At 44.6% G+C, this 15,739-nt stretch overlaps 1 protein-coding gene across 1 annotated transcript in view; it reads left to right on the top strand.

Moving 5' to 3' along the window:
* The window catches only part of F13A1 (coagulation factor XIII A chain), an 85,165-nt gene that overhangs the window by 57,922 nt on the left and 11,504 nt on the right, over positions 1-15,739 (top strand). Inside the window, exons 9-13 of the mRNA XM_056854154.1 lie at positions 539-642; positions 5,728-5,816; positions 7,311-7,464; positions 9,734-10,015; positions 15,328-15,488. Coding sequence (XP_056710132.1) covers positions 539-642; positions 5,728-5,816; positions 7,311-7,464; positions 9,734-10,015; positions 15,328-15,488 — 790 coding nt within the window. The remainder of the gene's footprint in view (positions 1-538; positions 643-5,727; positions 5,817-7,310; positions 7,465-9,733; positions 10,016-15,327; positions 15,489-15,739) is intronic.

Here is a 15,739-nt window from a genome sequence, read left to right as displayed (position 1 = left end):
TTCAACTATTTATACACATCTCTGCCATGCACTGGGAGTGACTTTTTGCATACCAGTGGTAACTCACATTTAAGAGAGTGGCTTGAAAGAGCATACCAAAAGTTGTTCCGGAAGCACTGTGCTGAGTACACACAACTGACTCAGAATGCATTAGGCTTTTCCTTTGCACTGAAATAATAACCATGAGACTAGTTAATATTGCAGATCAGGTCTCAAGGAACCAAACTTGCTCCATGAGGAGGAGGAAGGAAGGAAGATGTTGAAGGATATACGGCAGATCTTAAAACATTGATCTTCTATGCTATCCTACTGATGTCACTACACTATTAGATGCAAAATGGATGTACTTGGAATATATCAAAGTGTGGTCCCAATGAACTGCCCTGCTGTGTCTTGGTACAAAAATAGCTGTGCTTATTTCTCTGCAAAGTCAATCAGCTATTAATGGCCCAGCTGTAATGAAGAATAAATATGCTCCTTTGCTTTGATGGTAATGTTGCCGCTTGAAAGTTTAATGTTCTCATTTTCTTCTGTTAAGGAATTACCATTGCTGGAATGAGGCTTGGATGGCCAGACCTGACCTTCCTGTTGGCTTTGGAGGGTGGCAGGCTGTGGATAGCACTCCCCAGGAAAACAGCGACGGTGGGCTTATCATTCTTCCATGTCATGCTACACGACAGACTGTTTTCATTTCATTTTTGAATTGATTTCATGTAGCAGAATAACACTGTAGCATATGCCTTCCAGAATGGAAGGGTCATACATACATACAGAAGAAGAAGAGGTAGCTGTGAGTAGTATATTCAGTGTGAAAAGGACAACAGGGACCAGACTTAAAAGTTTAAAAGGAAATATAGAGTTTATTGAGGGATGTGGTACAATATTAGGTAGGGGGGAATCTTTTTTAAGCAAATACTAGATCAAATCACAGACAACAGGACATTCTTATCCAAACTGAACAGTATCACAAACAAACAGCACTAACAAACAGAGCTTCTCCAGTTTGGAGGAAGAGTTACCTTTAAGATAGAGGTGTAAATGTGGGCAAAATGGGGAAAAGGACAGAGGTGAAGTGGGTCAGTTGGAGCAGAGATGACTGGTCTTCCAGGTGTGAGTCTTTACCTAGCTGAGAGAGATGCAAAATGACAGCTCTTTGTGTAGTGCAGTGTGGGTTGGAAATGGGGGAGATGGCTTCAGATGGGGAGCCAAGATATACCTTTCCTAGTCTGTGCAGCAACCCAGATGGAAGAATGAAGAGGGGTCTGGTGTGTTTAGAGCCTCTGTTGCAGTCCAAGTTGTAGCCAAGGTCAGATCCTTGTTTCACACTTAAATTTCTGTCTCTAAAGTCAGACCAGTTATATTGTTTTGTGGGCTTAGGATAACATAGGGTCTTTTGGGAACACAAAAAGCAGATAGAGGAATGGCTTGGGAGTTGAGAGAATTATGGGGAAAGAACTGTAGAACTAGGATTGTGGTGATTGAATTGCTGGGGAAGGCAGGAGACAGGGGAATGTCTTGATGGAATTACTGGGGAGTGGTACAAAGACAGATTTCCAGATAGCAGGCATGACGCTAAGTCATATCTGTGGCAGGAATTTGGGGACCATTGTAAGATTTGAATCGGAGTTCCCAGCTGTCATAAGGCACATAAGGTCCAAATTATGTTAGTGGTCAGTGATCTCAGATCATGTGAAAGACAATATGCGGGAGCAGCATCTTTGTCTTCTAGTCTGGTGTGGCTTGATTGCTTTTGTCCTATTGGCACATCTGTCAAAAGATGACTTCTTTGAGCATTATTGCAAGATCCCTTGTGAACCACAGAACAGGGCAGTTGCTCCCCATAGTTGCCTTGCTGGGGCTGGAATTTGCTCATGATGTTACACACACAGAACATACATTCAGGCTGGGAGTGAGGGGTATGCAGATGAAAGTGGGGAGGGGCTGGCAACAATTATATGTGTGTGCCGTCAAGTCGTTTCCGACTCATGGCGACCCTATGAATCAATGTCCTCCAAAGTGTCCTATCCTTAACAGCCTTGCTTAGATCTTGCAAACTGAGGACCGTGGCTTCCTTTATAGAGTCAATCCATCTCTTGTTGGGTCAGCAATTATATAGCAAACAATTATATAGCAAAGCAAAATATTAGGATCTTTCCATCTGATTTAACAGAACAAAAATGAAATATTTGTAAAGTTTTCAAGATTAGATAAAAATAAACAAATGCAAACCGCATAATCCACATTGAACCTCAGTAAGAAAGGATGACTATAAATAATGTACATAAATAAATAAACCTTAATTGAATAATTAAGACAGAATTTCTCACGAAACAATTTCTCACAATAAGAATATTAAAGTATTGCTAAGTGAATCATGATGTAACACTTAGTATAGAGCTGTAATTTTAATGTAATACAAGGAACAAAAACTTCAAAGCAGCCAATATTTCCAATTAACAAACAACAAACAACAAAATGAATTCACCTTTGAAATAGGTTCAACAATATTTGAACTTTCATTAACAGAACAAAAAATGTTGATCATTTTTCATTGCATTTATCACACTCTGAATAACCTTTCCTGCTTTGTCAATGAAAAGTTATCTTCTCCATCCCACGTTATCTTGTGCCTGGATTCAGAACAAAAGTTTGTGGTGGTTGTCCATTTCTTGTCCCTTCTAATGGGACTAATAAAGTCAATATAAAAGGGTGATTGCCAAATTGAAGTTTATTATTTGATTTTTCATGGTAGGACAGTAGAAGCCTGATCAGAAATCTTCCTTTATTATACAAAAGCTAGCGAATCTTTCAGTCCTGCAGAGACAGACAAAACAAGACTGAATAGTTAGAAGCTAATAGTAAACAATTAGACCATTTCAGTCCCCAAAATAACACCCAGCTTCTTGTCAGCAGGGATAATTAGCAATGCAGTGCGATCCATTTCAATCAATGACAGATTTTCAACAGACTTCATAAGAACATGAGAACAGTCCTGATGAATCAAACTAAAGGACCATCGAGTCCAGCATTTTGTTTCCTAGGGGTGCCAGATGCCATCGGGCAACTCGCAAGAAGGCATGAAAGCAACAGCCATCCCCACCTCCTCTCATTTGTCCCCAGCATCTATTATTCAGAGGTACACTCAGGGCCGGTTCTGGGTTTCAAGGGGCCCTAGACAGAGAGTGTCTAGGATGGCCCAGGCTAGTCTGATCTCGTCAGATCTCAGAAGCTAACCTCGGTCATCCCTGGTTAGTAATTGGATGGGAGACCACCAAGGAATACCAGGGTTGTTGTGCAGAGGAAGGCACTGGCAAACCATCTGTTAGTCTATTGCCTTGAAAATCCTACGGGGTTGCCATAAGTCAGCTGTGACTTGACAGCGCTTTACATATGGAGACAGAGAGTTCCCAGCAGCCCTGCCCCCACTCATATCTCACTTCCTGCCCACCTACTCACATGCCCCCCAACTAGGGTTTCCAGGTCCCCCTGGCCACCGGCAGGGGATGGAGGAAGTGGGGTTGCCAGGTTGGGAAACTGCTGGAGATTTGGGGATGGAGTCTGGGGAGGACAGGGACCTCAGTGGGGTACAATGCCACAGAGTCCACCCTCCAAAGTATCCATTTCCTCCAGGGGAACTGATCTCTATAGTCTGGAGTTGAGTTGTAATTCTGGGAGATCCCCAGGTCTCAGCTGGAGGCTGGCATCTTTACCCTCACCTGCCTGTGTGTCCTTCCCTTACCTATTTGTAAGCCATCTCATCTCCTGCACTCACAGCCACATGCACGGCCCACATACCCTTTCCTCCACAACCCTGGATAGTTTATGGTGCTGGTGTCTCCACCAGAGCTGTCAGGAGAGCTGCTCCTGTATACCACCTGTACATTCTTCCCCAGAGCTATTGGGCAGCCCAGGCAGCTAGGAATATGGGTGGTGCAAAACTCACAAGCAAATGGATGGGGGAAAGGCACAACATAAGAGCATAAGAACATAAGGCCATGCTGGATCAGACCAAGGGCCATCAAGTCCAGCAGTCTGTTTACACAGTGGCCAACCAGGTACCTCTAGGAAGCCCACAAACAAGACGACTGCAGCAGCACCATCCTGCCTGTGTTCCACAGCACCTAATATAATAGGCATGCTCCTCTGATCCTGGATAGAATAGTTTTACATCATGACTAGTATCCATTTTGACTAGTAGCCATGGATAGCCCTCTCCTCCATGAACAAGTCCACTCCTCTCTTAAAGCCTTCCAAGTTGGCAGCCATCACCAACTTCCTGGGGCAGGGAGTTCCACAGTTTAACTATGGGGCCTGGCAGCTCTGGACCCTGACAGAAACCCTGGGCCCTGGCAGCTGCCCCACCTTGGTATGCTGACGCCAGCCCTGGGTGTGCTACCTGTAAACATGTAGATTCCTTTTAGCTTTCAAGACTAATTGTGGAATAAAGGCTCAGTTCCAAACCTTTGCTCCAGGTAGCTTGGATTTTGGGAATCTCCACGTCCTTTTAGTCTAAGCATGTGGCCAGCACTGAAGCCCACGGGAAGCCACTCTGCAAACATGCCATAAATGGTACGCTTAATTCTCCCATTAAATGTACCTTGATCCTTGTGTGCAGGAGTTCCTAAACAACTTTATGCTCTAAGGCCAGAAGGACAGCAGAACACTTTACCAGGTAGTGGTCATTGCATCAATTGCAGATGGAAGCTGAGCAAATTATATTCAGGATGTTCTTTTGTAATGATACCATATGGATCATGTTGGTTTTAATGAGATTTTATTTTTGCTGTCTGAGAGGGGAAAATAATTTTATGTGTTATTTATGTGTTATGTCTTGCTGTCGAATGTCTGCTGCAAGTGTTTGTAAATTTGATATGTATTGACTCTGCTTTAATTATGTAACCTTTCGTAACTTTGTTTTTTGCAGTGGCTCACGACTGACAGCTATCCTCTCTTCCCTACTGAAATGAAGCCTAAATATTGTTCCTCTCTCTAGCCCTGCCTGCAGTTCCCTTTCTTTCTTTGTTGCCTTCCTTCTCTCAAATGTTAGAGTATAAAGATCCCCAGGATAAGGACCTGTCTTCCTGTACTTTGTAAAATGCTATGCATGTTGATGATACCATATAGCATTAATAATAGTGCCTAGTAAAGCTCCCAGACAAGAAAGGATACAGCAAATCTGGCTCCTGGCTCATGTTGTGCCCCAGGTGGTGGCGTGGGGGAGGATGGTTGTACCCTGGGCATGTTTCCACCAGTTGGGGGCTAAGTTGTCCCCAGTAGCTTCACCCTCTTGACTGGCAGTCAGGTATTGGGATGATTCAATGGGTGAGTCCACAGACCAGAGGGGCCCTACATAAGCCTATAAAGAGGGATCCTCTTAAGAGTCTCTGGGTCCAAGCCTGATGTGTCAGGCATCCAAGAAGACAAGGCAGTGGCCTCCACTGCTTCTTATCTTAAATCAGCCCCCCCCACTTGCCTCCTAACAAGTGAATTGAGCAGCCAGACTGCCAGCAGCCCCCATCATGCCCATGTTGTGCCAAGGACAGAAGAATGTCTGATCAATAATTACGTGGCCTGACTTCCCCACTACAATGTGTCCATGTCATCCTTCTCTCTCCATGATTTCTGGCTGGTCCCTGCTTTGGATATTTATATAGGGATAGGAGGATTCCAGTGGTACTCCAGATGAATCAAAACTTATATCCCATTTTTTTTGCTTTCCATATTCAGGCATGTACCGGTGTGGTCCCGCTTCAGTTCAAGCTATTAAACATGGACATGTCTGCTTCCAGTTTGATTCTCCTTTCATTTTTGCAGAGGTATGCATCAGTACAAGATATTCTTCACTGAACAGCACCAGTGGGAACAATGATTGAGACCTGAAGTAGTCTCTTGCTTTATTTTTATTTTTTTTGCCGCCAAGTTGTCTTATGGCAACCCTGTAGGGTTTTCAAGGCAAGAGACTTCAGAGGTGGTTTGCCACTGCCTGCCTTCGCGCCACGACCCTGGTATTCCTTGGAGGTCTCCCATCCAAATGCTTGCCAGGGTCAAGGCTGAGAGCGTGTGACTGGCCCAAGGTCACCCAGTAAGTTTCCATGGCAGAGTGGGGATTCGAACCTGGGATTTCCAGATCCTAGTCAACCACTACACCATGCTGGCCCTCGCCTTGCTTTAATATATCAAATAATATGTTACCTATTTAAATTAGGCAGCATGTTCAGTATTACTACTATTTAACAATATGTTAGGTACTCTATCGAAACTCAGCAACATGATTCTTGCCTAGGAGACTTACAGTGCAATCCTTCTACATCCATTGAAGTCAGCAGACTTAGGAGGATGTAACTCAGGGATGCACTGTTAAAGTCTGTACTGAGCTTGTTGAAACACAGGTGAGGATGAAGAGAACAGGACTTTATAAAGCAGGGACCAGGACAGGATCAGAGAAGTTTGACCACAGAAAATGAATGTGTGATAGTTTAGAAAGTGTTGTGTACAAGAAGGGATTGGAAGCATGAGCGAGGCATGGCTGGAGGCCACAGACCAGGAAGTAGTTCCCAGCATGGGGGTGGGGGTGGGGGGGAGGAAGGGGGCAAGGTGGGGCAGTGAAAATAATGCTTCATGGAGCGCTATATGGGACAGAAAAGATAAGCCTAGAATAAGGAAGGAGACATGACGAGACTGATTTACCTACTACCAGACTGAGACATGACAATTTACTGATTTACTTACTACCAGATCAAGGCATGATGAGACCGATTTACTTGCTACCAGATCGAGCCCACTTTAAACGATTCCATGTTGCAGCTACTGTCATATAGTAAACTATTTGTCTGGTGTCACTCCTGACACATGGTTGAGCAAAAATGTTACTTCGAGGTTTTTGGGGCAGAGCCTGAGGAGGATGGGGTTTGGAGAGGGGAGGGACTTCAATGCCATAAAGTCCAATTACCAAAGCACCCATTTTCTCCAGGTGAACTGATCTCTATCAGCTGGAGATCAAATGTAATAGCAGAAGATCTCCAGCTAGTACCTGGAGGTTGGCAACTCTATGGTTAACAGAGCTCAAAGGGCCTGATCCAGCCCACAGGCCTTATCTTGGACATCGTTGATCTAGATCATTGTGTTCTGTGTATAGGGTTTATAGTGTTCAGCCTCCTCTGAGGTCTCATGGGAATCTTTAATTGGTGAACTGATTTCTTTCTCATGGTGCACATGACAGTAATTTTATGGCACATTGTTTAGGAGTGTACTCATCTTGTGCGACTTGGGTCAGTGTGTGACTTAATGCTTTGCCTTTATTTATTTATTAGGTTAACAGTGACGTTGTCTACTCAAAAGTCATGAAAAGTGGGCAGAAGGAGGTTGAACTTATTGACAAGACCCACATTGGGAGATTAATCCTGACCAAGGAATTGGGTATGGATGGGAAAAAGGATGTTACTGAGCAGTACAAATTCCAAGAAGGTAATTCCACGGCAGACTCATTGACAAACAATGTTTATCATAGTCCATATGTTCACTGAGCAACCTCTGATTGCCTTCTAAGAGTTTCCACTCTGTAAAGGCAAAAGCCAATGGCATGTTGCTTCCATGTTGCTCAAGCACATGCTGGATTATAAGTGTTTCAGGCCTCAAGGAGTAGGGTTGCCAACCTCCAGGTACTAGCTGGAGATCTCCTGTTATTACAACTGATCTCCAGCCAATAGAGATCCGTTCCCCTGGAGAAAATGGCTGCTTTGGCGATTGGACTCTATGGCATTGAAGTCCCTCCCCTCCCCAAACCCCACCCTCCTCAGGCTCTGCCCCAAAAACCTCCCACCGGTGGTGAAGAGGGACCTGGCAACCCTATCAAGGAGCCAGATATAGCCTAGTGGCTCCAGTTGCTAAGGTTGCCAATTTCAGCTTGGGGGTTTCCTGAAGATTTGGGGGTGGGGGGTGATGCCTGGGGAGGGTGGAATTTGGAGAGGGGAACTCAGCAGGGATGTGAAGTTTAGCAGGGAGTCTAGTTTCTTTTAGATTCTGTTATGTACCATAGAGACCGCCCTCCAAAGCTCCTATTTCCTCAGGGAAATTTATTTCTGCAGGCTGGAAACTTGTTGTCATTCCAGGAGAACTCCAGGCCCCACCTTGTTGTTGATAACCCTACCAGTTGCTGACCCCATTCTCTTTTGTGGCTCCATAGGCCTGAAACTCCCTCTTCCATGAAGCCTTTGATTTAATCCCTTAATCCCCACCCCTAACTAAGTTTGCCAGCCAGTGGCTAGCAATTGGCAGAAGTCCTGGGAGGGGCATGGGGGGCACTGGCGGGCAACAGTGTGATGTCACACCTCCATAGGGATTGATGATTCATATAGTGTACTGATATCACTTCTGGTTTTCCCCCAGAAGTGACATCATGCTGTTGCCTAATGCTGTTTTTACATTATTTGATATTTTTTACATTATTTTTCTTCCACTGGCATTAGGAGCAGCAGCAGGAAACCTGGGGGCTGGGAATACCCTGCCCCCAGCAGGAAACTGGTAATCCTGCCCTCAACTTTAATGGTATCAAAGCGTGTGTATGTACATTTGTGTATATTAATCTCCTGTTAACCTCTCTGTCTTGATTCCCTCTCAATTGTCCTTCTGTTGCAAACCGCAGGGCAGGAATCTGCTTCTTTTGATTATATTACCCTGTAAAATGCCATATGTATTGATAATAATTAGGGTTGCCAGGTGCCCTTTCACCACTGACAGGAGCTTCATTGTGGTGGTGGGGGGGAGGTGATCCACGCGCACAACACATGTGCCGCAGTAATGTCGCTTCCAGGTTTACCCTGGAAGCAATGGGGATGCTTAGCACGTTTCTCAAAAAACTGTATGGAAACCGTAGAGTTTTTGGAGGAATGTGCTAGAGCGACCCAATAGATCAGTGGAAGAGCATCTGCTTGGGATTCAGAAGGTCCCAGGTTCAATCCCCGGCATCTCCAGTTAAAGGGACTAGGCAAGTAGGTGATGTGAAAGACCTCAGCCTGAGACCCTGGAGAGCTGCTGCTGATCTGGGTAGACAATACTGACTTTGATGGACCAGGGGTCTGATTCAGTGTTCATGTGTCCCAATAGCTTCATGTGTTCATGTGTCCCAATAGCTCAGTGGTAGAGCATCTGCTAGGCATGCAGAAGGTCCCCGGCATCTCCAGTTAAAGGGACTAGGCAAGTAGGTGATGTGAAAGACCTCCGCCTGAGACCCTGGAGAGCCACTGGAGGTCTGAGTAGACAATACAGATTTTGATTGGCCAAGGTTCTGATTCAGCATAAGGCAGCTTCATGTGTTCATGTTTTTACTTCACGGGCAAACCCAGAAGTGACAGGGACGCTCTAGCACATTCCTCCAAAAACTTTATGGGTTCCACAGGTTTTTTTTAGAAACATGCTAGAGCTTTCCCATTGGGGTGCATGTCCCCCCACACACGTGGATTGCCCCTCCTTCAGCTGGCTTGCTTCCACCTGCCGGCCAGCTGAGCAGTGGCGTGCAGGACCATCAATTGGCAGGCAATTGCCCACCATTACCAGGTATCTGGGAACCCTAATAATAACATATACTACAGTTTACACGAATAACAACACAGACATTTTGGGTCATGAAAGCTTTGTCTAATGGCACACGTGAGATGCTCAATAGAGTTGGGCACAAAGTTGTGATGCCAACAAGGATGTCACTTATTTTTCAGAGGCATTTCCCTTTGCTTTACAGGCACAGAGGAGGAAAGGCTGGCCCTCGACACTGCTCTGATGTACGGTGTTAAAAAGCAGGTCACCCAGGACGCCATGCCCAGTGCGGAGGTCGACATGGACTTTCAAGTGGAAGATTCGACAATTGGCAGTGACTTCAAAGTCATCGTTACTTTCAAAAATAATACCAAAAACCGCTACACCATGAAGTCTTATCTTTCTGGAAACATTGTGTTTTATACCGGAGTCTCCAAAACTGAGTTCAAGAACCACAGCTTTGATGTGACGCTGGAACCTGCGAGATGTAAGCCCCGAAAATGTTGCATGTAAATTTTAATTAAAATACATGGCCGCCTCCTTCCTGAGGGCTTGTGGTGGATAAGGATGCAATAAGGAAACAAATAAAATATCTCATTAAAATTCAATTAAAATCTCATTAAAACAAAGCAAAAGATAACCAGCCTCTCTTTAGTCTGGCTCCCAAAGGTGAGAGTAAAATGTTTTACAACTGTAAGATGAATTTATTTCTTTTGCAGTTTGGCTCACAAGCTGCATTCCTTGACTGACTATTTTTAGAAATATGCTGAATTTTGTCGAAGGCTTTCACGGTCAGAGTTCATTGGTTCTTGTAGGTTATCCGGGCTGTGTAACCGTGGTCTTGGTATTTTCTTTCCTGACATTTCGCCAGTAGCTGTGGCAGGCATCTTCAGAGGAGTAACACTGAAGGACAGTGTCTTTCAGTGTCAAGTGTGTAGGAAGAGTAATATATAGTCAGAAAGGGGTTGGGTTTGAGCTGAATCATTGTCCTGCAAAAAGTATCAAAGGTAATGAGCTAATCATTGTCCTGTAAGTATCAAGATAATGTGCTAATGAGGGTGTGGTATGTTAATATGGAACCATTGTATCCTGAATGTGGATAATGTGTGGATTTCACACATTAACAGATCACTTCAGGATACAATGGTTCCATATTAACATACCACACCCTCATTAGCACATTATCTTGATACTTACAGGACAATGGTTAGCACATTACCTTTGATACTTTTTGCAGGACAATGATTCAGCTCAAACCCAACCCCTTTCTGACTATATATTACTGTACTCTTCCTACACACTTGACACTGAGAGACACTGTCCTTCAGTGTTACTCCTCTGAAGATGCCTGCCACAGCTGCTGGCGAAACGTCAGGAAAGAAAATACCAAGACCACGGTTACACAGCCCAGATAACCTACAAGAATCAATGCTGAATTTTGTTGTGTACGTATGCCAGTGCCCTGACCAGGATGGCCCAGGCTAGCCTGATCTCGTCAGATCTCAGAAGCTGAGCAGAGTCAGCCCTGGTTAGTATTTGGATGGGAGACCACCAAGGAATACCAGGGTTGCTGTGCAGAGGAAGGCACTGGCAAACCACCTCTGTTAGTCTCTTGCCATGAAAACCCCCAAAAGGGGTTGCCATAAGTCGGCTGTGTCTTCACAGGACTTCACACACACACGCATATGCCAATGGTCAAAAATCCCTTGTTTCAGAATAATTGGTGTCTTCTTGACCAGTATTGATAATATTGCTGTAGCTGTTACGACTTTTAAAAAAATCTTAAAATGCACTTCGATTTTTGAAATGTATTTGCTATGTTTTCATCCACCCTTCCTCCAGGGAGCTCAGGGTAACGTACATCGGCCTCCCCTCCTCCATTTTACCCTCACAACAACCCTGTAAGGTAAGGTAGGCTGAGAAAATGGGACTGTCCCAAGTTGGCACAACATGCTTCCATGGCAGAATGGGGATTTGAGCCAGGGCCTCCCAGGTCTTAGTCTAACATTTTAATCATTACACCAAGCTCTTTCTGAATCTTGACATTTAAGAGCCAGTGTGGTGTAGTGGTTAAGAGCGGTGGTTTGGAGTGGTGGACTCTGATCTGGAGAACCAGGTTTGATTCCCCACTCCTCCACATGAGCGGTGGAGGCCAATCTGGTGAACTGGATCTGTTTCCCCTCTCTTACACATGAAGCCAGCTGGGTGACCTTGGGTTAGTCACAGCCTCACCTACCTCACAGGGTGTCTGTTGTGGGGAAGGGGGAAGGGAAGGAGATTGTAAGCCGGTTTGATTCTTCCTTAAGTGGTAGAGAAAGTTGGCATATAAAAACCAAGTCTTCTTCCCCCTCTTCTTCGTCTTCCTCTTCTTCTTCCTCTTCTTCTAATTTTGAAGATATCAAAGAACAGTCCTTTCATTTTGACTAAGAAACTTGATCCTGTCCCACTGGACAGTGCCTGTGCACAGTGGAGGACTGTGATGGTGCTACCTGGAACCCCCCATCCGTTAACCCACCTGATACGTGTACATAGAATCCTATAGGCATAGGACACAAAATCAGTGTAAGTGGAGTAGGGGATAAGACTGGCTGTTCTCACACTATTTGAACGTTACGTCCAAGATACAGCTGATAGGTGTGTGTGCAATGACTGAGTAGGCACATCTTGAGGGGCACAGCCAGTTGGCACAAACCCACTCTTCCACTGCTGTTTGGTGCTATGTTATCTGCATTAAGCTTGTGTTTGTTGTGTGTAAAGTGCCGTCAAGTCACAGCCGACTTATGGCGACCCCTTTTGGGGTTTTCATGGCAAGAGGCTAACAGAGGTGGTTTGCCAGTTTTTTCCTCTGCACAGCAACCCTGGTATTCCTTGGTGGTCTCCCATCCAAATACTAACCAGGGCTGACCCTGCTTAGCTTCTGAGATCTGACAAGATCAGGCTAGCCTGGGCCATCCAGGTCAGGGCAAGCTTGTGTTTATCCATACCTTATTTGCAACAGTTCTGATGAGTTGTCTGTCTAAGTACAGTTAAGAGTTTAACCACAGTCTCTAGCATTCTTTTCCAAAACGTAAAAAACCCCAAAAACACCAATTACCACATAGCTTATTTCGTTATTTTCTTTGGGGCAGGAGTGGATAGACATGATTATTCTTAGGTTTTACGTAAGTTTAAGACTCAGGGACATACAGTGTAATTTTCAGAGGGGCCTCATCAAACAGATTCTGACAGGACTTGAAAATCTGGGTCAGACGGTTGCCTGGGAATAGTTAGAAGAATGAAAGCCAGGACTTCATTTTGATGTAAATGGCACAAAAGGAGGAAAATCAGCGAACGTTTTTTCACCTGGTAGCCCTTGGTGGGAGAGGTGGAGCTTTTGTCCCTTTGGGAAATTCCAAATCAAGACAAGAGGTCCGTCTCCATCTCCACAGCTGCTGTCCAGCTCTTCATCTCACCCTCCCCCAGCAACCCGCTAGACCTCAAGCCGAGCAGCTAATGTGTCACTTTGATTCCAGTGATAGTTCACATATGTCCTCAGTCCCAGTAGATTAAGGCTGTAATCGGGCTATGATGTGATTTCAAAATCTTCATTGGCTAGAGAATGTCCATTTGTTGTCCATGTTCTCTCCCTTAGCAGCATTCACTGGCATAACTATGGTGTACTGTCACCCGTGCTCACAAAATGTAGTTTTCTCCAACCGTGGCTTCAGCAGTGAAGTACCTCCCTTCAGTGTTTTTCGCACTTCTGATGGGACGTAAACTGAGCTGGCAGTGCAAACAATGCAGACACAGGGCACCTGAGTGCCAGCATTCATGCCAGAGTAAGCTTCAGCAAAACACACTTAAAACACTGTCGAAGGCTTTAACGGTCAGAGTTAATCGGTTCTTGTAGGTTATCCAGGCTGTGTGACCGTGGTCTGCCTCCAAGTCATGACCCTAGCATTCCTTGGACCACCCTGGCATTCCTTGGACCAAGACCACGGTCACACAGCCCGGATAACTTACAAGAACCAACACCTAAAACACTCTTTTTAAGTTGAATTCAGATGTCAGAGTATTTTCCAAGTGAATGATAAAAGTCACAGATCTCCAAATTCCCCAATGTGTTTTGAACATATACTTCCTCAAGCAAAGTTATACAGTTTCTTAATTAAGAAAACAATATTATGAATGCAATTGATCTCCTTCCGTTTACTTCAGAAGTAATTGTTGTACAGTTGTAAAAAAAAAATCTTCCTCACAAGTATACTGATAATTTACAAGCTGCTTTCTCTAAGATTGATCTATGGAGAAGCCTCCTTCAGAGTATTGTGTGCAGTTCTGGTCACCGTATCTCAAAGAAGGATACTGCAGAGGTGGAGAAAGTACAGAAGAAGGCAACCAAGATTATTAAGGGATTGGGGCACCTTTCCTTTGAGGAAAGGCTATTGAGTCTGGGATTTTTCAGTTTAGAAAACAGACAAGAAGGGGGAAACATGATAGGATTGTATTAAATTATACATAAGGAGAAAGTGGGTATAGAGAACTTTGTCTCCCTCTCCCCATAATACTAGCATTTGGCGGCACTCAGTATATTTGACGGACAATCAATTCAGAACAGATAAAATGAAACACTTCTTTACTCAATGAGCAATTGTGGAATTCACTGTCAATTGATGTAGTGATGGTCACTCGCATGGATGGCTTTAAAAGAGGGTTAGATAGATTCATGTCCTGGATAGCCCAGCCTAGGCTGATCTCATCAAATCTCAGAAGCTAAGCACGGTTGGCCCTGGCCAGTATTTGGATGGGAGGCCTCCAAGGAATGCCAGGGTCATGACTTGGAGGCAGGCAATGGCAAAGCACCTCTGAACATCTCTTGCCTTGAAAACCCTCTGGGGTCGCCATAAGTCAGCTTTGACTTGATGGCGCTTTCAACTTCCAGATAGATCCATGGAGAATAGGTCCATCAATAGCTGTTAGCCATGGTGACTAAAGGGAATCTCCATATTTGGAAGCAGCAAACCTCTGAAATCCAGTGTTAAGAAGGAACATCAGTGGAAGTCCTTGGCCTTTGTACCCTGTTTGCTGGCCCTCCAGGACAGCTGGTTGGCCACTTTGTGAGACAGGATGCTGGACTAGATGGACTGTTGGTTTGATACAACAGGGCTCTTCTTATGTTTCCTACTTGATAGGATTTTTCTCTGTGCTGCTTATCTGATAGCTTCATTTCTGGTGCCTTTCCTAGCCCATGTTGTGTTTCTAGAGCAGAACAGAGCTTAGCAACATTCACAGGGAGTGGTGGGTGTAGCTTGTAATATTTTTAATTGCTCACAAGTACCTCTCATTAAAGAAACTGTTAGTGAGTCCTGCTCTAACCACTATACTACACAGGAGAAAGCTTATATCACTTAAGCAGCTATGCTAGCTCAAAACCCCATAATTGGAAGTACTTCTAGTGTTTTTTTTAAATCTGTTATCAGGGGCTACTTCCTGCTGTCCTTGTGTCTAGCAGCAACAGATGGGAAAAATCACATGGATGGAAGTGATCTAAATTGCCTTAAAATAAATGCAAATTCTCAAGCATAACTATAGTATGTGTCGATCACAGCCAAGGCGGGAAAGGGAAAACAAGTCATAGCTCAGCAGCTGGATGCTTCTTAGCGCCTTTGAAAGCGTTGGCCACTCTCTGCAAGAAGCATCTTTATTGCATCTGATGGCCTATGGGTAATACAGTATCAGCAGGACTGGAAGTAATAACTTGCAAGTATATTGCTTTCAGGCTTCAGTTGTGTTTCTTTGTTTGTTTGTTTTTCCTGTCAGCTCAAACTACTGAGGTGCTAATCAAGGCCAGCGAGTACATGAGCCGGCTGCTGGAACAAGCTTCCCTGCATTTCTTCGTCACCGCCCGTGTCAACGAAACACAGAAGATCTTGGCCAGGCAGAAGAGTGCCGCGCTCAAAATCCCACAAGTGATCCTTAAGGTCAGTTTTCAGGGACTGCAACAAACAGAGAGACTGACGCAGCTGTAATGTGGATGTATTTTGCATCCCAGTTGAACGGATCTTCCTGAAATCCTGGAGAGCCACTGCAAATTAAGGACTTAGTATATACGTAACGCAAAACTATGTTTAGTGTGATTGTCTGAAGACAAGCGCCTTCACTGGCTATGGTTAGTAAGCGTCTTGAAACCTAGGTCGTTTATGCATGGGTATTTGGACTCATGTTCACCCTT

This window comes from Euleptes europaea, chromosome 8, assembly GCF_029931775.1.
Source record: "Euleptes europaea isolate rEulEur1 chromosome 8, rEulEur1.hap1, whole genome shotgun sequence".
NCBI lineage: Eukaryota > Metazoa > Chordata > Lepidosauria > Squamata > Sphaerodactylidae > Euleptes > Euleptes europaea.
The sequence above is the reverse complement of the archived record's forward strand: the minus strand, read 5'-3'. Positions and strand labels throughout refer to the sequence as shown.